This window comes from Panthera pardus, unplaced genomic scaffold (assembly GCF_024362965.1).
Source record: "Panthera pardus isolate Hobbes unplaced genomic scaffold, ASM2436296v1 HiC_scaffold_8, whole genome shotgun sequence".
Classification (NCBI taxonomy): Eukaryota; Metazoa; Chordata; class Mammalia; order Carnivora; family Felidae; genus Panthera; species Panthera pardus.
The window spans coordinates 121,563,828-121,585,404 of NW_026527013.1; the positions used below are offsets into that span (position 1 = coordinate 121,563,828).

The 21,577-nt window shown below is 55.2% G+C and overlaps 1 protein-coding gene across 2 annotated transcripts in view; it reads right to left on the reverse strand.

The window, feature by feature from the left end:
* CRHR2 (corticotropin releasing hormone receptor 2) overlaps positions 1–20,698 on the reverse strand; it is a 46,274-nt gene extending 25,576 nt beyond the window's left edge. The window contains exons 1-3 of one of the 2 annotated variants that reach the window (XM_019443726.2): positions 20,574–20,698; positions 11,126–11,219; positions 4,228–4,353 (exon numbers count right to left, since the gene is read on the reverse strand). In XM_019443726.2, coding sequence (XP_019299271.2) covers positions 4,228–4,353; positions 11,126–11,219; positions 20,574–20,660 — 307 coding nt within the window. In that variant the 5' untranslated portion in view covers positions 20,661–20,698. Of the gene's footprint in view, positions 1–4,227; positions 4,354–4,489; positions 4,910–11,125; positions 11,220–20,573 lie in introns of those variants that run through there. The other variant, XM_019443725.2, reaches the window with a different exon arrangement.
* Between the last annotated feature and the right edge of the window lie 879 nt (positions 20,699–21,577).

The following is a 21,577-nucleotide window of genomic DNA, read 5'->3' on the forward strand; positions in this document are numbered from 1 at the left end:
TGGGGCTAATCAATTTCCTTTCTCCTTGCAGAGAGGGAGACTGAGGCCCCGGAAGGGTTTTAGAATTGCACCGGCTTATACTACGTACAGACATTATGGAATTTGGGTGGCCCAGGACTTGAACCTGCATGCTGTATGGGCTCCGGGAAACCTGTGGGGGCCAGAGGCCACTTCCTGCCACAGAGCTGAAATGCCAGGTTCTCACCTTCCAGGCTTCCCCGTAGTCAGAGCTGGAGTGTGGGACCTAGAGTCTCCCATAGTCCCCCACCCCACCAGATGCACCTGCTCCAAGGAAATTATGGAGCTGGGGGTCCACAAAACAGAAACGGAGAAGGCCTCCCTGAGGCCACTGCAGAAAGCTTAAGCATCACAGGCGGGGTTGGTAGCAGGAGTGTGGCCTATCTGGTGGCCGGTCTTAGAGAGAGTAAGGTTCTCTCACTGGGCCAGCTCTGCCCTGAGCTCTTGGCTGGGGGCCCCAGCCCACCCAGTGATTCCACAACCTCCTTGATATTCTTTTACCCAATCCCTTCTCTGTTTAAACCGGCACAGTTGCTTTCTGAGAGGCAGCAGAGCCCGAGTTGGAATCCTTACTCTTTTATAAGCTGTGTGACTATCATCAAGTCAATTAACTTCTCTGTGTCTCCGTTTCCCCATGTGTAATATGAGGATAATATTACACCTCATCAAAGGGTCAATGTAAAGATTAACGAGTTAACAAAGGTCAAACGACAACACAGACACGTGGACCCTGGGCCACGGAAGTGTGGGTGGTGGGCAGAATCCTGGAGGGAACTCAGACACACAGACTCTTAACTTGGCTCTGCAGGGACAGCATGTGTGACCATGGACAAGTCCCATCCCTTCCTTTGGTCGTGCTGCAGCTGGAAATGGTCTTTGGGTGAAAATCATTAAGGCTCTGCATGGGCCTCCTGCATTGCCCCCTGCAGCAGTTAGCTAACCACACATCCAAGAACTCTCAATGCCTTGCTTCTAGCAGGAAGTGCTCTCCTGGGCTTTCCTCTTCCGGCCGACTGCATCCTGGATGGACACCTGCACTCAGATGTCTCTCCAGCACCTGAGGGACTACGTGTCTCCAACTATGCTCAGCATTTTCCTGGTGTCATCCCTGACTCCTCCCGCGTCCCTGTCCCACCCCAGTCCTGTACGTGACAAGTGCCCAAAGTCTCCTGCACCCATCCCCTCCTCTGCTCCCGCAGCCTCCATTAGACTTGGGCCAGCTGCAGTAGCCTCGTAACCCCTCCTCTTGTCTCTAGAGGCTCCGTGCTCCAAAGCTGAGCTCCTCTACCCCACGTTCCCTCCTGCACCTGACAGTGAAGTCCTCTGCAATGCCCTGCATCATCTGACCAACATCCACCCATCTGCTCTTGTCTGTTTCTGTCTCCTCCTACCTGTGCTCCACACAACACTCGCCAGTCCCGAGGCACAAAGCATGGTCCCATCTCCTCCTGTATACCTGTTACACTTTCACCTGCTCAAATCCCACTGGTCCTTAGAAGTCCAGCCCAGGGGGCTAAGCCCGCCCAGATCTTCCAGGGTAGAAGCAGCAGTCCTTTTCCTGTCTCCTCAAGAACTTTTTTCGAGGCAGTACTGCCCCAAAGAGAGCGAGGGCTGCGGATTCCTCTGCCTGCACTGGTGCATAGGAGGGGATTATATAACTTTGAAAAGTCACTTCGTGTCTCTAAGCCTCAGTTTTCCTGTCTGCAACATGGGCATAAAAGCAGTACATATCTCAGGGGGCCTTCGGGAGGTGGGGATCGGTGGGATCACGTGTGCAAAGCTCTCTCAGTGGTAGGTGGTGCCTGGAAAATGATCCTCTTGGTAGCTTTGTGGCAGACTCTCTGTGCTCAGCTGAGTGGAAGAAAGTTCATGGGGACTACAGGCTAAGCTGCTGTCTTACCCTGGGAATGCTGGCCCTCTAAAGAATGAGGCTTCAGTGGGGGGTTGACTATAGCATAGCAGAACTGGGCAGGAAGAGGAACCAGGTCCTTGCTCCTTTTCCTCAAGGCTTCTCATAGGAGTTCATTTCCTCCCTGCATCCTTTGTAAAGGAAAGATCCCATTGAGAAGGGAAAACAGCGTCCAGGAGGCAGGGCAGGGGAGAAATCAATCACATTTCCATTGCCATTAGCTTCCTCGCTCTTCCCACCTCAGCCGGCCGCTCTGGTTAATGGCAATGCTCCCAGCACCCCATGCTCCTGTTCCCCAGCAGCTGTAGTGTGGGCAGCACTTTGGTCCAAACGAGGAAAATTGCTCATTAGGTACCAGGAGCTAATTGGCACTCCATTTGCCAACCTCGGTGGCGCCCTGACCGTTTTTCAGCCTCTCACTTGATGTGACATGAGTGGTCTGGTATGTGCTCCAGCATCTCCTTTGGGAAGTCTTCCCTGCCTTGTCTGTCCCCTTCCCCCCATCCTACAGTCCCCTTGCTCTGCTCCATTTATCACTGTATTTCTGGGGATTTATCACTGTATTCCTTTGTCTGTTGCAATTGTGAGAGAGGGTGTCAATGATAGTGCAGTGGCTCGCATATAGTAGCTGATTAGTAAAAGGACTGACTCAGGACCGTGCTCAGCTCTGAAGAAGAGACCCAGGCTCTGCCCTCAAGGAGCTCCAGGCTGGTTGGGGAGAGCAGGGGACAGCCCAGGCTGAGGTAGAAACCAGAGTGGAGCCCCCTTAGGGCCACAGACCATGAGGTTGAGATGCCCCATCACCTCACTTGGCCCTTTGTCTCAGGCCCGGTCTGAACTAGAGACCCAATGATCCTGTGATCTGAAAGTACAGTTTTATAATCTCAGGACTGGAAAGGAGCATAAAAGTCACTCCTTCCGCTTGCATACTTCCTGGGTCGGGGAACTCACTTCCTCCCAGAGAGGTCGTTTTTTTAACACGGCCGGGAAGCACGTCCTTAGATAATGCAGAAATCTTCCTCAGCGGCTTGACTACCTCTACCACGGGCTTCCTTGGGAGCACCTCTCCCGATGGGCTCCTCAGAGCACAGCCCCTCCCTGGGCCCACCAGAGCCCTCTGTTGGGGCAGACAGGGAGTGCTGCTTAGCATCAGAGGCGGGCGAGGCTGTCTTGCTCTCTAGCCATCTCCTCAGCCCCTAAGAGTCTGGACAGGTGTGTGTGAGTCGGGGCGGTGGGGGCGGGGGGGGGGCATACACACGTGCCAAGTGTGAGATAACAGGGGGGGCTATGCTACTGTTCAGGCACAGACATACAGAGAGAGGTTGCTACAACGTTTCCAGGTTCAGGGGCTTCAGATAAACAACCCAGCTTCCCTGAAGGTCTGAGAAGGACCTCTCTCTGCTGGTGGGCTGGGGCTGGAGATGTGAGTGGCCGGTCAGGGTGGCCAGTGATGCTGTGTCCCACAGCCTCACAAGACACTCCCACTTGGCACCCGTGAGGCCTTCCCCAGGGCACAGATTCTGGTCCCCTCACTCCCAGTGCCCATGCTGCATCACTCCACCTGGGTGCTCTGTGACTCCAGCAGCTTCCGCTGCCGTCTTCCCCAGAGTGTCAAGCCAGCCAGTGACTTGCCAGGAGGAAGGAGGGCACAGGCTGTTCTCCCTGGGAGATGGGGGGTGGTCCTGATTCAGACACCACACATTACCTGGGCAGTAGGAGTAACGCTGCCCAGGAGCCCTGACTCACTGCCCAGAGGGCCACTCTCCCACATCCAGGTAGGGATGAGGTCACACCCACACACTCTGGCCCAGAAGTGCCTGTGCTCTGTCCCCACCCAACACAAGCGCACACTCCGTCTTTCCTGCCTCATGGCCCTCCTTCCTCTCTGGCAGGAAAGAGTCTGACCACCCCACTCACCCTGGGGTCTGGAAACCTAGCATGTGCGACCCCTCCTCCCTGGAGTGGATAGCATTGACTAAACAAAGAGGGGGAACTTCAGGCACTCAGAGTATATATTGTGAGAGGCAGGCCTGCCCTCAAAAGGGAGGAAGAATTTCCTCCTTCCCTTTCTGGGCTCTGGGCAAATCACTGTCTTAACTGAGGTCTGAAGCTACCGTGGGGTAGGGCCAGGGGGAGAGCCCCCGACATTACAAGGGGCTCAGCGTTACGACGCTGCCACCGCCTCACCAGGTCTCCGACGCTAGGTCCGGAGCCGTCCCTACTCCCTAAACCGCTCTTCTGCGCGGCGGGCGCAGAGCCCGCGGCGGAGGATCGGGCGTGGGGGGGGGGGGGGCACTCACGGGTCGTGTTGTACTTGACGCCGTTGAAGTACTCAGGGCACGGCCTCTCCACCAGGGCTCCGGCGGCGCTCCGGGGCCAGCACGTCCCGATCTGGTCCAAGGTGGTGTTGCAGTAGGAGTCGGGACCTGGAGACGGGAGAGAGAGGAGAGGGGCTCCGGTAGGTGGCCGGCGGCGCGGGGCGCTCAGAGCGCGGGGCCTGGGGCGCACTCAGCACGCCGGGGAAGGAGCCCCGCGCCGCCCGCTCCGCTCGCCTCCGCCTACCCTCGGGGTCCAGGGGCAGCCCCCAGCCGTCCAAGAGCAGCTCTTCGGCCAGCGCCAGGCTGCAGTTGGCCTCCAGCAGGCTGTAGAGCAGCGCCGCGTCCATCGCGCCCGGGAGCCGCGCGCCGACAGGGAGTGTGAGTGCGCGCCCGGCGTGGCTGCGAGGGACTGGGTGCCAGAGTGAGCGGTCCCGAGAGCGCCGGGTCCCGGCCCCTGCCCGCCCAGCCCCGACCTGCCGGGCAGCCTCGGAGCGCCGCGCCCCGCCGCCCGTCGCTGCCAAGTCGGGACCCTCGCGGAGAGGAGCCGCGGAGCGCGCGGAGCCGCGGGTCCACCCGCTCGGTCGCGGCCAATGGCGGCGCCAGGGGGCGGGGCCGGATGGCTCCAGTCGGCCGGGCCCAGCCTCCAGCCCCCCGGCCACCAGTCCCCGCCGGTCCCCGGCCCTGCCCCGAGTCCGCCTTCTCAGGCGCGGGCGCCGTCCAGACGAGGGCGGCGGGGATGGACCAGGTGGGCCTGGGGTGGTGGAATGCCCCGTCCGAGGACCGCAGGCCCCGGGGCTGCACGGGGCAGCAAAGCGCGCTCGCCCCCGCGCCGGGGAGCCCCCCGCGGCAGGCATCCCTCACCGAGAGCCAGGACTGGGCGGCTTGACGCTTGAGTTTCCTCTCCTAGAGCCAGGGCACTGCAGACGGGAGCCGGGGGGAGGGGGGGAGCGGAGAGTACACGTGCAAGTCTGTGCTCTAGAAGAGCCCCGGTGGCCGATGGGAAGGAAGTGGACTGGAGGGGCTTTGAGGGCAGCAGGGAGGCCACGGAACAGTCTAGCGAGATCTAGTGGGCTGAACGGGTGAACACTTGCACCAGGCGGTGGGGCTGGATGGAGCAGTATTTCAGAGGACAGCTTGCTCTGGTGAAGACGGATTGGAGAGAGGGTTCCAGCAGGAGCCAGGAAGGCAGGGATAGCACCACGTCTTCCCCTTGGGTGACTGGGGAGGGGACAATGTTGCCATTTAATGAGATGGGCAAGTCCAGGGGAGAAATTGGCTGAAATTATCTGGAGGACTTCAAACACCCTGGTCTTACTCTCCCAGGCTCCAGAGAGAATAAAGTGAGAAGTGAGAACCTCTCTCTGTTCTTCTTGGCTTTGGGCAGGGCCACCTGAAACTACTTTCCATATGTGTGTGTGTGCGCACGCGTGCCCACGCATGTGTGTGTAGTACCTAAACACCTTTATATGGAATTTGCCCGTAATGTGTTCTGATTTCACTGTCAGAGTGCGCAAGGTGGGCCGGCTGCTCACCCCTGCTGACCGGGGGGATCCTGGCTCAGGAGGCAGGGCCTGGGTGTGGTACGTGTCAGCTCAGGCTGGATTCTGGTTTTGCCTCTCTCTATTCTCCCTGCATGTTACCCCAGTTCCTGCCCTCCCTTTTGGGGCTGTTTCTCCATAAGGGAAAGGTTCTCTGAGGCCCCTCCCATCCCTGAGAGTCTCTGGTTCTGAGTTTTGAGATGCAAAGGCAGAGGAGATGTGCATGTGAGTGTGTGTTGAGTGTTTCTATCTTTAGACGGCAGGGAGAGCTGGGACCCAGTCCCAGCTGGGCTGGAGGTCTCAGAGGAACTAGTCTTGTCCTCCCCCTTGCCGGTCTCCTCTGGGGACAAAGCTGCCAGAGAAGGTCAATAGCACCCTGAACCAGCACTATGCCCTAAGCAGAGAGAGGGGGAAGAGGCAGGCTGGGCTGCCTTTATGTGCTCCGGTTTCACCAGCCTCCGTATTAATGCTTCCGTCATTGCCCTGGCAGAGCCAGAGAGCACTGAGACCAGGGATGAGCACTGGACTCTCTCCAGGGCTTGCTGATTGGCAAGTATAAGGTGCAGATCAGCCAGTCAGCCTGTCCTCTGCCTCTTGAATGGACAGTTAGAGCCCTTGGCTCAGCTCTGGGCATTTGCAGAGGCAAAGATCCCTTGGTGTTCATAACAACCATTGCCAGGAGCAGGGGAGGATAGGTTGGGTCCCAACCCCAGCCTAAGATCTGAGTCTCAAACCCAACCCTAGGCAGAGCACTGTCCCCAGTCCCGGGCTAAGCCCTACCCCACAGGGTCCCACATAGGCCAGAATGTGGCAGGCAGGGTCAGCCCACGTCTTCACTGGGAAATAGTCTCATTCATGCACAAAGGAGGGCGCTCCACACGTGGATCGCAGTACAGGGGGAAAGGGAGACATCAAGCTTATGAATGTGCTTGTCACCAGAGACACCACGCAGGGGAATTAGCTATCTTGGGGTGTGGGGAGTGCCCAGCGACAAGAGGCCAAGACTTCTTGCCCCACGTGCAGAGCAGAATGGCCTGGGACACTTGGATCGCTCTTCACTGGGAGAGCACATGTAATAGAGATTCCTCTGGGAAGTGACTATTTTAACAGTAGAGCCAAAAGATGTTCTGCGTCCTGATGGACAGTCAGGGCCCGAGCACAGACCCATGGACCCAAGGTGCCCTGGCTTCCAGGATGAGGGGCATTTCTTCATGGACCTTTTTACAAGCACGATTGTTTGTTACCCTAGATGTGACAGAGAGGAAACAGCTTTGGAACGAGTTGGCTCTTATAGCTCACTTGAGTGTTTGAAAATAGGTGAATGAGGAAGAAATTGTAGAGAGCTAAAAATTTCCTCAATTAGGTTACATCCAACTGCAAATAAAGTCTGGGCCTTTTTGCCAACTAAGGAAGCAGAGGCAGAGGGGAGGCCCCTGGGACGGAGAGGGGCTCTCAGGCTGGGCACTGGGGGAGAGGTATTGGGATGGTTGTGTGCCCCCAGGCTGGTGAGACAGGTTGCAGGTAAGTTCAGGGACGTGTGACACCTGCGTGTCAGGAGCAGTATGGGGTGAGGTAGGAGCTCCTGGCCCACCTCTGACGTCAGCTGCAGTGGCAGGGGACAGTTTCAGACATCCTGGTCCTCCAGAAGGCACAGCCTAATAGGCAGGCAGAGCACACTGGAAACACGCACAGCATCTCATGGTCATTGCCTCCACAGAATCACCCACTTCCTCCCATTCATCCCACCATCCATCACATGTCAGCTGGAAAACAGGGTTTGAGGAGATAGTCTGTCTCTGCCTCTCTGAGGGGCGATGCCTGGTCAGACGGAATACACAAGGAGTGGGCAGATCCGGGTCAACGCTGTGGGGTTTTCTGGGCGTTTTCATGGGTCTGCTCAGGGCATGGAGTCTTGGGAGAGGCCAGAAGGTGGCTTACGCTTGTCTGGTGGCACTGAAGTTGGTGGCCCCAGGGCGGACACTTCTCCCCTACACGTCCTACGCCATCTTGGCACAGGAGGATGGCCAAGCGGAGATGATATCTTCAAGTCCAACCATGGGCCAGGCTGTGGGATCAGGAAGGGCCCTCAGACACTGATTTTTCTACAATTAAGGTCATGGCATTCCTCCTAAGAGTGGCTCCCCATTGCCCTCGGATGGAGCCCAGCTTCTTTAGCAGTGCAAAGAACACTCTTCAAGATTGTCTATCCTCCCTGCTCTCCCTCCTGCCAACCTTGAGATGCTTTTTGGAACAACTTGTCATTCCCTGGAACCATTGTATACCCCCACACCTTTGCATGTGCTGTTCCCTCTGCTGGGATGCCCTTACCGCTCTACACTCCAGTTAGCCTCGCTGACTCCCACTTGCCCTTCAAACGTTCAGCTTGGCTCTCCCCTTCTGGGTCTTGTCTGGGTTGGGTGGCCCTCCTCATTGCCTCCATCTCTTGGGACTGATCTATATCACGCCAAGGTTGTTAGTTTTTTACTGTCTCCTCTATCAACCCATGGCTCCCTGAGGGCAGGGCTGGTCATGTTCACTGACTGGTCCCCAGCACCCATCAGAATGCTCTAGGCCTGTCTCCCTGACCAAGACTCTTTTCCCACTTGACCAGCCTTCGTGTGTGTGTGTGTGTGTGTGTGTGTGTGTGTGTGTGTGTGCACGCATGTTGGATTGGGGAGTTGCTTTATTTCAGGGGATCCATGAATCCATTGGGATCCTTATGTTGCCTAAAGACCGAATAAATAATATTCCATACAGTCTATGCCCTAATAGGTGCCTCTGTGATGAACAAAACAAATAATCCATTTAAAGCCTGTCTGAAGTCTCTTGTGGTTATGTGTGGTTTTCCTTTATTTGCACCTCAGAGGCATACAATTTAACTGGTCATAGCCTTTGATTTATGACCACCTGTCATCGTTAGCCCACACATGGCCCAAATTTATTTTATTTTAATTTTTTCTTTTATGGAAGTTTGGGTACAGTGGTAAATAACACGGAATCTATCACTGAATCCAAAACTAGATCGTTGCCAGTCACTTCCATATTTATCTAAATACTCCTTCCCTGGAGGGAACATTCTCTTGGACATTTCATTGATCATTCCCTTGCTCTTAGTTTTTCGGTTTTATCATATGTACGTATGTCTAAAGAACAGATTGGTTTTACTTGTGTCCGCACTTTATGTTAGTCATGGTCCATTTTCTCAATCGGTGGAGATCACTGAAATCATGAAAGGAGATCATTTTCCTGTGGGAACCTCAGGTTGAAGGGCATCTTATCTGTCTGAGTCCCAACCTAAGGGCATGGTGAGTGAAGGAAGGTGAGTCCCACCACTGCTGCTGCTAGGAAGCATCATCGGTGATATGGTGGAGGCATATTTCATGACATGGGAAAGTGCTCACCCTGAGTTATAAGACCAAAAAAGCAGGTTACAGAATTGTGGACACAGGATCATCCCAGTTTGGTCAAAAAACATGAGGCTGTCTAGACCGATAGACTCCTGGGGGATATAATAATAAAAATTCCCAGATGGTGGGATAGTGAGTCCTCATGGTGTTCTTTGATTTGTAAAAACATTCCCCCCCCCCAAATTTATATTAATGTAATGTACCCCATTTACAAATGGATGAATGATATTATCAGTTACGTAGGGGAGGCCTATTTGGAAAAATTGAACCCCTCCCCACTAGACTCAGACCTGCATCCACCAGGGGTCAGGGGAAGGTGAGGATCTGTGCCATGTACTGGAGAAGGCAGGGGGTTTGCTGATAAACCAGTGTTTCCCTCCTGACAGCAGAGAGCTCTGGTCAGGGACCCCCTGAAATAGGGATCTTTCATTGCCTGGCTCATGGAGCATGCTGGGTGTCTCCGTGACCTCTCGTTCAAACTGCAGAGTAAGCCTCTGAGCCTGACTTAGATCTGTTCCTAACAGACGAGGAAACTGAGGCTCAGACGGTCCTATGGGCTGAATGGCTGAATTATGTCCCCCCCAAATCTATATGTTAAAGTCCTAACCCCCAATAACTCAGAATGTGACCTTATTTGGAGACAGGCAATGAAATTAAGACGAGGTCTTCAGTGTCGGACCTCATCCAAATGTGACTGGGGTCCTTGCAAGAAAAGGAATCGAGAGGTGCCTGGGTGTCTCAGTGGCTTAAACGTCGACTTGGTTTCAGCCCAGGTCATGATCTCACAGTTCGTGAGTTTGAGCCTCACGTTGCAGAGTGCAGAGCCTGCTTGGGATTCGTTCTCTCCTCTCTCTCTCTCTCTCTGCCCCTACCCTGCTTGTGCTCTCTCTCTCCCCAAAGAAATAAACTTAACAAAAAGAAAAATGAATAAAATAAACAAAATTTAAAAAACAAACAAGAAGAAGAACCAAGGACCCAGACGTGCACAAAAGAAAGAGCACGTGAAGACAAAAGGGAGGAGACGGCCACTGCAAGCCAAGGACAGAGGCCTCAGAAGAAACCACCTCTGCTGACACCTTGATCTTGGACTTCTAGCCTCCAGAATCGTGAGAAAATACATTTCCCCCGTTTAAGCCACCCGGTCTGTGGTATGTTACATCAGCCCTTGCAAACTAATACAGATGGCTTAGGTGACTCAGCCATTGCTTCTAGGTGGAGAAGGTGGGACCCAGACTTGGGTCTGTCTGACCCCTGCACTGAAAGGCAGGCTGGTAACAGGGCCGTTCTCCTGGACACCTGACCCAGGCTGCGTGTGGGGCTGGGCCCCATTGCTGGGCAGCACCCTTACCTCCTTGTTGCCTTGCCAGCAACTTCAGATCCTGGGGCCCTCCCCAGGCCTCCTCCTTCCCTGCAGCTACCGTGGGTGCAGACCTGAGACCACCACGACACCGGGCAGGGCTTAGGGACTGCTCTCCAGAGCCCTTGAGAGCCCAAGGCTTTTCTGAGCTCCGCAGGTGGCTGACCCTGACTCCAAGTCGGCAGTGGCGGGGGGGGGGGGGGGGGGGATCTCTGAGGAGTCAGAATTCAGAGGCCCAGCTGCTGTCTTGCAAGTCCTTACCAGGAGGTGACACCTGTATAAAGTTTATAAACAGAGGGTTACCCCCCCCCTTGTGCTCTCGAATGCCAGCCCAGCTAGCTTCTGTTATGTGCGGGGAGCTGGGAGCTGAGGGCTGGAGGAGGATGTCCAGCCAAGTCCTTCATCATCAGTGAAGGGCCGGAGCCCCAAACGGGGAAGGGGCCTGCTCAAGGACAGAAGCCGGCATTCACCACCCCACATGGCTTGGGCTGGTCCAGGAGAGCGGCCTCATCCCTCCTGGCCCTGAGGCTCACCGTTCTCTCTTGGGGTCTGCCCCAGGGTGGCAGCGGTGGGCTTACCTGCGAGGTTGGCGAGAGTCATCACTGCCCGGCAGTATTGCTCCAGCATTGCCCACAGGGGCTGGTCTATGGGCGCCTGGCTTGGCCCGGCAGCCTAGGGGATAGGACGGGTGAGGGTCAGAGGTCAGGCCCTGGCTAGCCCCTGTAGCACCCGTCTGCTCCCCTTACCCGGTTCTGTCACTCATGCATGCAGCAGAATGGCAGCCTGGCCTGGCCAGGAACCCCAAAAAGGTCTCAGAAGTGTTCCAGTGCGGCTTGACCTCGGAGGCAGGGATCTGTGCTTTCTAGCCCCTGGCGTCCAAAGCTCTCCTCCTCAGGACGGGATGTGCCCCGTGTCCTTCGGTCAGCAAAGCCAGGTGGGGAGTCCACCAGCTGTTTGTTTACCTAACAAATATTTGTAGAATGCCTGCTATGTGTCTGGCCCTAGTTGGAAGACCCAATGGCTGTCCTTGGGGTAGTCCCAGGCCAGGCAGGGATCCCCTCAACTTAGAAGGTACAGAAGGGAGGGGAGGAGAGTAGACAGTGTAACTTTGTTTCCCTCTCACACAGGGAAACAGGCAGTTAACAACAAAAGGCGTCTCCCCGTGGAAGAGATTTCCCTGGATTTGGGAAAACGGGGAAGGCTTCCTGGAAGAGGTAGCACTTTGGGGGCAAGCAGAAGAATGAGTAGGGGAAAAGGAAGGGACCACTGTGCCAATGTGGACACTCACCAGGGAATAGACATGGTTGTTGCTACCATGGCAATTCCATCCAAAAGATAAAAAACCATCCAGGATCCCATCTTCTGAAAACACCATGAGAATCGGTGCTGGGGATGGAGGAATAAAGTAAAGGTGGTTATCTCTGCCCCTGAGGAGCCCATCTTCTGGCGGGAAAGAGGGATGGGTGACCAGGTTGCTACAGCATCGATAACTTGCTGAGGTGGAATGGGGTAGCATCTCGGAGAAGGTCATGCTGATGTGGGCTTTGAAGGCTGAGTAGGAGTTTGCCCAGCTGATAAGGATGGTGCCGGGAAGAGCAACCTAGGTAGAGAGCACAGCATGTGCAAAGGCAGAGAGGCTGGGAAATGGCGTGAGACTGAACGAGAGTAATGGACTCTAGAATTCTAACTCTCGCCCGCTATTTCTCCCAAGGGCACCACTTTTCCAACTCTGTGGCCTGTGTGTGTGTGTGTGTGTGTGTGTGTACGTGCATTTGTGTCCCCGTACGTATGTGCGTGTATACGCAAAATGACTTCTGTGCCTCTCCCAACCCTGACATTCCTGATTCCAAGATTGTAGAAGGCACTGCCCACCAGTGGGCAGCCCCTCCCCTTTCCCTGGCCAGTCACATGTTCTCTCCATGACAGCTGGATCAATGTTTGTCCCGGGATGTCCCCAGAGCTAGAGCCCAACAGCCCTCAAACATCACGTTCCCCACATCTGGCTCAATCCATTTCCTGTGCCGGGGCTGGAGGCTGCACGTTTAGCCTCAGCAGGCTGGCCTGGAGCTCCTAATAAATGACCCCACCTGGCCAGATGGGTTTACACTGCCTGCTGCTTCTCGGAGAGCCGAGGGCAGCGGGGACGCCATTCATAGGGAGTCACTGCACCTGGGACCAGCCAACTCTCTCCGAGGAGGCTGGGTACAGAAGGAGGTGCTGGGGAGCAGAGACATGTGTGCGTAAGGTGTATGTGTGTGGGTGTGTATTATGTCTGTGTAGCACCTGTGGTTGTGTGAGTAGTATATGTGTAGGGTGCATTGTGTGTGTGTGTGTGTGTGTGTGTGTGTGTGTGTGTGTGTGTGTATGTGTCTGTAAGGGGCTCTCTGGGCCATGAGCTGGGAGCTCTGGCCTCTCAGCCTGCAGGACAGACACTGGGGGCCATGGTCTTGCTGTTCACATATCCCGGAGGCTACTGGGAGCTTTCAGCATCAGCTTCTTGGGCATCAGGAAGGCCTCGCTGCCCAGTGAGTCCCTGCCAGCGGTGAGGTGGCTAGGAAGGAGAGGGGGCACTCTTTGTCTTGGGATCTCCAGAAGAATTCTGAGGCCCCACACTCAGCTGGATCTGGGGAGATTGTGGGCTCTAGGCCTGACCCATCATACACTTCCCAGCCCCCTTCTTGTTTGAGAAGCAGCTAGTAATGCCCTCCCCGGGGTGGGGGACAGAAGTTCCAGGGAGTCAGCCTCATCTGGAGGTCATGGCAGAGGCAGTGCTCCACCCAGAGGTGCGTGGTGTTGCTGGCGGACCTCCAGGCTGATCAGATTTTGTGTCTTAGATGCAAGCTCCTTCTCTCAGAGCCCCCCAACTGCCACGTTTTGACCGCATCCCTCAGCTGTCTCATGTTCACCTTTGGGCGGGCAGTCTGAATCCCTGGCTCTGAGCCCACAGACGGAGGGGCGGGGTCCGGGCATCCTCACTCGGGCAATGCGGGGCTGTCCCTGCATCAGACGCTATGGTCTCAGGCTGCGGCTGGGTCCCCTTGCTGCGCAGAGCACTGGGGCGCAGGTGACCACGCTCAGTATTGACGTGTGCCCTTCAGGCGTGGGCAGCATGGGCGAGCAGCTCAAAAGAGCTTTTGGAATGACTCCCAGATCTGGGCTCCATCTTCTGTAACTTCTCCACCGGTCCAATAAGCTGGCACAGCTAAAGATGTTCTTTCTCTTCAAGGGGGCTGGCTGGGTGGATTTGACTCAGTTCAAACCCATGACATCCCCTGCTGCCGGCGGCGGTGGTGGGTGGGCAGCGAAGAGGGAGAAGAGGCCGCCGCTCTCTGGAAGCACACAGTGGCCCCGGGGAAGCAGAGACACGGCCACGAACAGTTACACCTCAAGGCCTGGGCCATGAGCTCTCGGAGCAGCTAGGCTGTAAACACCCCCATGTTCAGGGCTCCGGGCATGGTGCTTGTTAGCCCTGTGGCCTTGGCCAAGTGACTTAACTTCTCTGAGCCTCGCTCTCCTCATCTGTAAAATGGAGACAATACAGAGCCCATAGGGCTTTGGAGGACATTAAACAAATGACTGTACGTCACGAGCCTGGCATATAGAAGGCATGTGTCACATGGTGGCCCCTGTCAAGGACTCGAGGAGGGGTCCAATTAGAGAGCTCAGAGATAGGGGGTGGGGGTTCAAGCCCCACTGTGGGGAGTTCTGAGGCCCAACTCAAATCCTTCTCCAGAAAAGCTTCCTAGAACCGTGTGTCCCTCCTTCCCCACCTCTCTCGCCAGCACAGATACCCCTCAGCTTTCAGCACCCCTCCCAGCACTGGGCCCTGGCAATGCAGCCTGAAGCCCCCTCATTGGGCACACCGTTCAGCAGTGCCCAGTCAACGCTGGCTGGGGAAACTCAGGGCTCCGTGGAGGGCTGGGCACTGGAGCTCAGTCCAAAAGCATGGAACCAGGGTCCAAGGTAGGGGGAAGGATAAGAAGAGCAGAAAGAGATCCCCGAGGCAGGAGCCGAGCAAAGGCTTGGAGGCAGGAAGGCACAGGGCCTGCTCAGGAACCAGCCGGCCTCTGGTTTGAGGATGCCATTCACAGGGCAGAGGGAGACAGGAGAGAAGGAGAGGCTTCTTTAACCTGAAATCAGCACTCACAGTGTGCCACACACAGCTCTCAGGGCTTCACGACAGCTCATTTGAGCCTCACAACAGCCTCTGAGGTAGCGACAGATAACCCCATTGTACAGATGAGGCAACTGAGGCCCAGAGAGGTAACGTCATCTCCCAAGGCCACGCAGCAAGCAGGTAAGGGGCGGAGGCAGGACTGGACAGCCAGTCTGGTAGGCTGTGGCCTGGTCAGATACACAGAGAGGCGTTGGTCCTGGGTGGGGAATTAAAGGAAGGCCTGTGGTCCACAGATGCCGAGAGTATCACACAGTCCCAAACAGGGTGGCTGTGGGGCTTAGGAGGCCACTCAAGTAAGAAGCTGTTGTCACCCGTGCGGTGGGGCCTATAGGCAGAAAGCTGGGTCACAGGAGGAGTGTGGGCGGACCCAGCCAGCCGGGCAGGACCTTGCACATGAAGTTTGGGCTCTATAACTTATCCTGAGCCCCCTGAAGACCCATTATTTTCTCTTCTGCAGAGAACACTTGAGGCTTCTGTACCCAGCTCTTGGGTGTCCTAGGGGCAGAGAGCCACCCTCCACCCCTCACCTCTACCCAGTGAGACCATAGGTGGCCCACATCTGCCTGGTTCGCATCTGTGTCCCCAGTTCTCAGTTCAGAGCCTGGCACATGGCAGGTGCTCAACAACTGTTTGCTTGGACGGACGGACGAATGCGACCACAGTCCCGTCAGCCAGGTGGAGCTGCACCCCTACCCCCAGTTCTGGGAAGCTCAGGTTCTGGGCTCTCTTCCTGCTTGTCAGATTCCTTCTCTCTCACTTTTCACTTTGAGGCCAGCCAGTTCCTGGTTCCAGCCTCTGCGTGTCTGGAATTGGAAGCCTTCGTGTTACACAGGGCAGGGGAGAGGCCCCGGCAGGAGGAGGCAGCAGGTCAGAGCCAAGATGCCAGCTGCTCTTCTTCCACCTTGGGCCCTGTCCAGGCAGAACCTGTGCTCCAGGGACCAGGCAGGCCTCAAAGGTGTCACCTCCCTGGAGCCAGGGTGTCGGCCCAGCCTGGTGCTGCCTCCTGTTCTGGCTACAAAACTTCGTCTAAATTTAGCCCCTAGTCTAAGCCTGGGAGATTTACGGACCACAGGTCCTGTGGCCAGGCTGCCAGTCGCCAGAGAGGAATGGGGTGAGCTCCCTTCCTGCCTCCTCCCTCTCTGCCCAAGGTCAGGGAGGACTCCTCTGGGAGGGAGAGGATCCCTCCCCACTGTTTCCTCTCATTCACTGGTTTCACTGAGCCTGAGTTAGGGCTAGAGGAGGAAGAAACTCAGCCCTGAGAGAAAGAGGAGAGGAGGATGCTGGAGATGGGGAGAAGGTGGGATAGGGGAAGGGGGGAGGAGGGGGAAAAGGAGGTGCTGGGGGGATGGCAGGAAGGTGAGAAGGAGGGAGACCCTGGGCGCTGAGCAGACCCACAGGAGGCAGTACTGGAGCTGAGGCTGGCTGAGGCAGAGGGGAAGGGACCGGAGGTCATAAGAAGGAAGTAGGCCATTATTTTCTGGAGTATCTGGGCAGGCTTCCTGGGAGGGGAGACTAGATACTCAGTTCTAACTTACCAGGTGCTACACTTCAAGTGAGGACCTCAAAAGCCCCAGCAGCTTCCTGTGGGTCCTCCCATCCCTGAGGGGTCCAGCAGGTGACTCTTCTTAAGATGCCCACTCTCCCATCCAGTTTTAACAGCCAACAACTCCCCTGGAGAAACTTCCAGGCCTCTTTTTACCATGTGCTCTCTGACAGCCTGTGACTCTCTCTTCTCCATGCCTCTCCCCTTCCTATGCCAAGCTCTGGGCCCTCACGCAGATGTCTGAGGATGGGGGATGTGTAGGATGGGGAGGCCCACTAAAGGGGGAGGCAGCTGGCCAGCAGGAGGCCCTAGAACAGGTCACTAGGCCTCAAATGATCTCCTTACTTATCAACTCATCTAATGTCCAGTTGACCTAAAAGTCACTCCATTCTGATTTGTTTTAGTCTCTGAGTGTCCTAATTAAATTCTTGGAGAGGGAAGATAATCTGGAGTCAGGCTGCTCGGTTTGAATCCTGACCCTGCCACTACCAGAAGAGTGACCTTGGGCACGTGAGGTCACCTCAGCTCCCTCATCTGTAAAATGGGAGTATTGATGGTCTTATCCTCTAGGGATTTTACAAAGCTTAAAACAGGCAATGGGTACCAGGACTCAGGACAGTGCTGAGCATGTGCTGAGCCCAGTGTAGATGCTAAATAGAATAAACAAAATAAGCTTATTGGATAATCTATCCTTCCCTCTGGTGGATTTGAAATGACATTTTAAAAAAATTACAATTTTGAAGAAAGCGACTTTAGACAAACTGGCTGAGGATTCCTAATAATGGCTAAAATCAGATAAAAGGAGAAAATAGCAGCTAAGAGGATACAGAGTAGTCCTGTAATTCGTAAAGTGCTGCAAATTTAAGACTTACCAGGAATACAAAATTAAGTAAACAGTGCTCTCAGACAAATTGGTTTTTTAAAAAGTACATAAACATCAACAAAGTGGCAAGAAAAAAAAAAAAACAGAAAGATTAAATTAGATGATTGGCTTAGTCAACTACTCCGAGAGTAGTTGAATTTTAGGGAAAGGTTATTACGATTTAGCTCCTGGCAAATGGCCCTTGAGCCCCCTGCCCACACCCTGTAGACCCTGGGTGTGTAGGAGAGGTGTGCAGGGCCCTGGCATTAGTCTTGGGGAGGGCTGTGCAGCTCAGGAAGGGTCCAGGCTTCTGGAGCCAGGGACTTTTCTTGTTGCTGAGCCTCCTCGGGCCAGAGCCCCCCACCAGAAGGCAGGACCTAGAGTAAGAGGCCACAGAAGCGCTGTTCTGAGACCTTGGGGGTGCTACCCAAAGGTCCAAGAGGCTGAACCCAGCCAAGAGGAACTGATAGACTCCTGGGATCTTCACAGAGGGTAAGTCAACTACCTCAAGAGGTTAGAATCAAGAGTTTCAGAATCCAGCGGCCATAGTACTTAGCCTCACTCAACCTCGGTTTCCACCTTCCGCCCTTAGCCCAGCCTGGTGCACGAGATAGGCTTCATGATTCCATGCTGCCACCTGAAGCAGCTTCCCAAAGGCCTTGCAGGGCAACCAGGAACACCAAGGTCAAGGCTCGGCTCCTCTGGGTTCTTGCAGTGTGGGCTGGGTCCAGGGGTCTGCCTCGCTAAACTGCCAGTTGGAACTTCCACAATGGCAAATCAGGGTAGCCCCCTCCCCTACTCAGGAAGCTTCCAGAGCTCCCCAAGCTTTCAGGACAGAAATCTGATCCCACCAGGGCCCAGCAGACCCCAAAAGCCTGGTGCCATCTCTTCTCAGGGTTGGGGCTTGTCCGGGGCCCTCACCCATTACTTGCTTTCCCCTTGGCCATCTTCCAGGGCTGCCCCATCCCTACCCCTGCTGTCCCATCTACCTCCACCAGACTTTATCATAACCCCCCAACACTTTTCTTCGTTCCGAAGACCAGAGTTTATAAAGGCACACTTATTCCTAGCCATTATTTTCTTCCTGCCGGTGCCTCCGGCTGGGCCATCAACCCCAGAGGGCAGGAGCCCTGGGCGGGTGTTTTCACCTCCTTGTCCCTACCACGCATCATCCTCCTTAAATGCCAATTCAGTAAACGAGAGGCATCCTGGAGACCTGGCTCCTCCTGCATCACCTTCCTTCCCTACCGCCTGCTCTGGGTCCCATGTTCTCTTTTCACAGTGAGCAGAAATCTCAGAATAGTTGGACGAGGACCCAGAAATAAATTCTGTTACCACAAGGAAGCTTGCACTTTTGGGCCAGAGAGATCACAGTTCAGTTCCTCTCCAGGAGGTTATGTGCTGAGCAACTTTGGCCAAATAACTAATCTTCAGCCTCAGGCTGAAGTCTCCCGGGGAGGGTCTGGTTGACTCTAAGGGGCTACAGACTGTTGCCTCTGAGCTTCTCAGTTCTGACACCCCCAGAACCCAGGGGACCCTCCCACAGACTCCCTCCGCATTGGCCTGGCTCTGGGGCAGGGACCAGAAAGCTCTCCTTGGCTCACCAGCTTATGTAATCGGCATCATGGCCCCACAGAGGGGAGGGTCAAGGGGCAGCCCTGGGCCTAACATCCGGCTCTCTTGGAAGGCATGTATCTTGAGAACACGTGGCAGGAGGCAAAAAAGAGCTTAAAACTCAGGGGATGTGGGGTGGGGGAAGCAGGTGAGAGTGAACCCATCCCACAGCCTCTACTCATCCCAAGTATAGACTTCAATGTCGTTAAAAGAACCTGGCAGATTTCAGGACCATCCGCCCATGGGGGGCACTGACCGCCCCTCTCCTGCACCTGACTGGACCCACCGGGAAGGCAGGGCCCTTAGTGGCATCATGCCTTATCTATAGTGCCTGGCACAAAACCGTAGCTGAATTTACTGACGGCTTACTCTGTGCCAGGCACAGTGCTAAGAGCTTTACTCTATTATCTAATATAGCCTAATATTATCTCTTTTTTTTTTTTATTTTATTTTTTAATATATGAAATTTACTGTCAAATTGGTTTCCATACAACACCCAGTGCTCATCCCAAAAGGTGCCCTCCTCAATACCCATCACCCACCCTGCCCTCCCTCCCACCCCCCATCAACCCTCAGTTTGTTCTCAGTCTTTAATAGCCTAATATTATCTCAACTATTCCTCATGACAACTCTATCCAGTAGGCACTGATACCACCTTCATTTTACCCATGAGGAAACTGAGGCTTGGAAAATTGGAGTAACCTGTCCGAGGTTACACATTAAGCGGCAAAGCAGGGATTTGAATCAGGTGTGTTGGCAAAGCCACTTTGCCACAATGGATGCTCACTACCTCTCTGTTGAATGAGCGTTGAACAAATGAGTCCTCTGTGTACATACGGGACATGGCGACCCAGGCAGTCCCAGAGGCTGGCGTGTGGTACAGTAGGGACAAGACCTGGTTTTCTGACTTCTAGCCTGGTTCTTCTCCCCTGCACTGTGTGGCCCCGGGGCCCCTCTTGCCTCTCTGAACCCCTTTAATGTCTTGGCTCTTCATAAGAAGTGTGACTTAGGACAGATGTCCCTCCTTCTCTGAGCTTTGGTTTCCCCATCTGTAAAATGGGGAGAGGGTTAGAGGTGGACTCCTCCTGCATCTGTTTCTGGGAACCATCCCGTCCCAGCCCCACCTCCACTTCTTCAGCTCTTTCTGTATAGTCCCATCCCCCCTCCACCCCTGTACCCACCTGTACACCTTGACTCTGGCCACAGGCAGGGGTGGGGGGTGTGCCCACAGTTTTCAGAAACCCTTGGCTAGATTGGTCCTCCCGGTGCCTCCTCCGCCTCATTGCTCAACGGGGACTGGGGGTTGCTGCTTTAAGGCACTGAGAGGAGGGTAGGCAAAGGGTGGCAGGAGATGGGGGGCACAGCTCTGGTGGGCCCTTGTGGGAAGGGCCAGAACTGAGGCGGGGTGAGGAAGGGTGTGATGGGAAGATGGAGAGGGACCCGCAGGGGAGGGTACAAAATGGACAGGGGATAGGGAATGCCTGGACCTGAGGACGAATTTTTGTCCTAGAAATGAGTGTCACCAGGAACACTCTGTCCATCCATAAGGGTTTCCATGTCCCATCCTAGTTGATGTTAGTTTCATCTCCCCTCCACCTGCCCCCCCTCCCATGCCGGCAGGAGATCTATCTGCACCCCCTCATCCCATATAGGGATCCCCAACCTCAACCCGGCCACCAAGTCCTGAGATCTCCCCAACCCATCTCCTAACTGGGCTGAGTGAAACCCGGACCAGTAACTAACTGAGCAATGAGACCCGCCTCCCACCCCGGAGCTCCGCGCTCCCGGGAGCCCCCACCCCGAGCCGGATCCCCATCTTCCTGCACTTACTTTGAGCAGCGGCGGGAGGAGGCAGAGCAGGCAGAGGAGGGGGTGTCCGGCGTGGACGAGGCGTGGGGGCCCCTTGGGACCCCCCATGCTCTCGGTGGCTCGGGAAAGGAGCGCACCTCCCCTGCGCGACGGTCCCGCCCAGCTTGCCCCTCCCCTCTCCCCCCTCTCCCCCAGCCGGAGCCCAGTTGGCCACCTCCCTCCCTACCCGCGTGCGTTGGCCCAGGTAAGGCCCTGGGCCCAGGGACCATTCTCCCCACCCCCACCCCCACCCCCACCCCAGGGCGGCGTGACACCTCCCCACAGCCTGCCCCTCCGGGTTATTTATAGCGGGTGCCAGGCAGCCGCTTCTGCCTCCGCAGCCAGGGGCCAAGCTCTGCGTCCAGCCTGCACACAAGGGGTTAATGCCTTTTATCAGCCCGCCCCTTTTGCTAGGGCTGTAGCTTCCCAACTTGGGGAGAGTGGAACTGAGAAAGAAAGCAGGGGGCCTTGGGCTGTGGTGGCAGCCACAGCACAGAGTGGCTTAGGCGGGTCGCATCCCCACCAGGCTTCCTGAGGGCATCTTCTGATTATCTGGGGAGCTTTACCAGGCTCCAGTGCCTATTGGGATAATTGAATTGAATGTGGCAGCGAAATTAAATAATAGTACTGTATCAATGTTCAACTTCCTGGTTTTGATAACGACACTGTGGGTAAGAGAATGTTCTTGCCTTTAAAAAGTACACATTTAGGGATAAAGGGGCACCACGTTTCTAAGTTACTTTCAGATGGTTGGGAAATATACACACACATGCACACAGAACAACAAAGCAAAATGTTGATAACTGGTAAATGTGGGCAATGGGTATATGGTATAGATTTGATCATTCTTCCAACTTTTCTGTAAATATGAAATAAAATCCTAAATTAAAAAAACAAACACACAAACCCAGGGGCACCTGGGTGGTTCAGTCTGGTAAGCATTGGACTCTTGATTTTGGCTCAGGTCATGATCTTGAGGTTTGGGA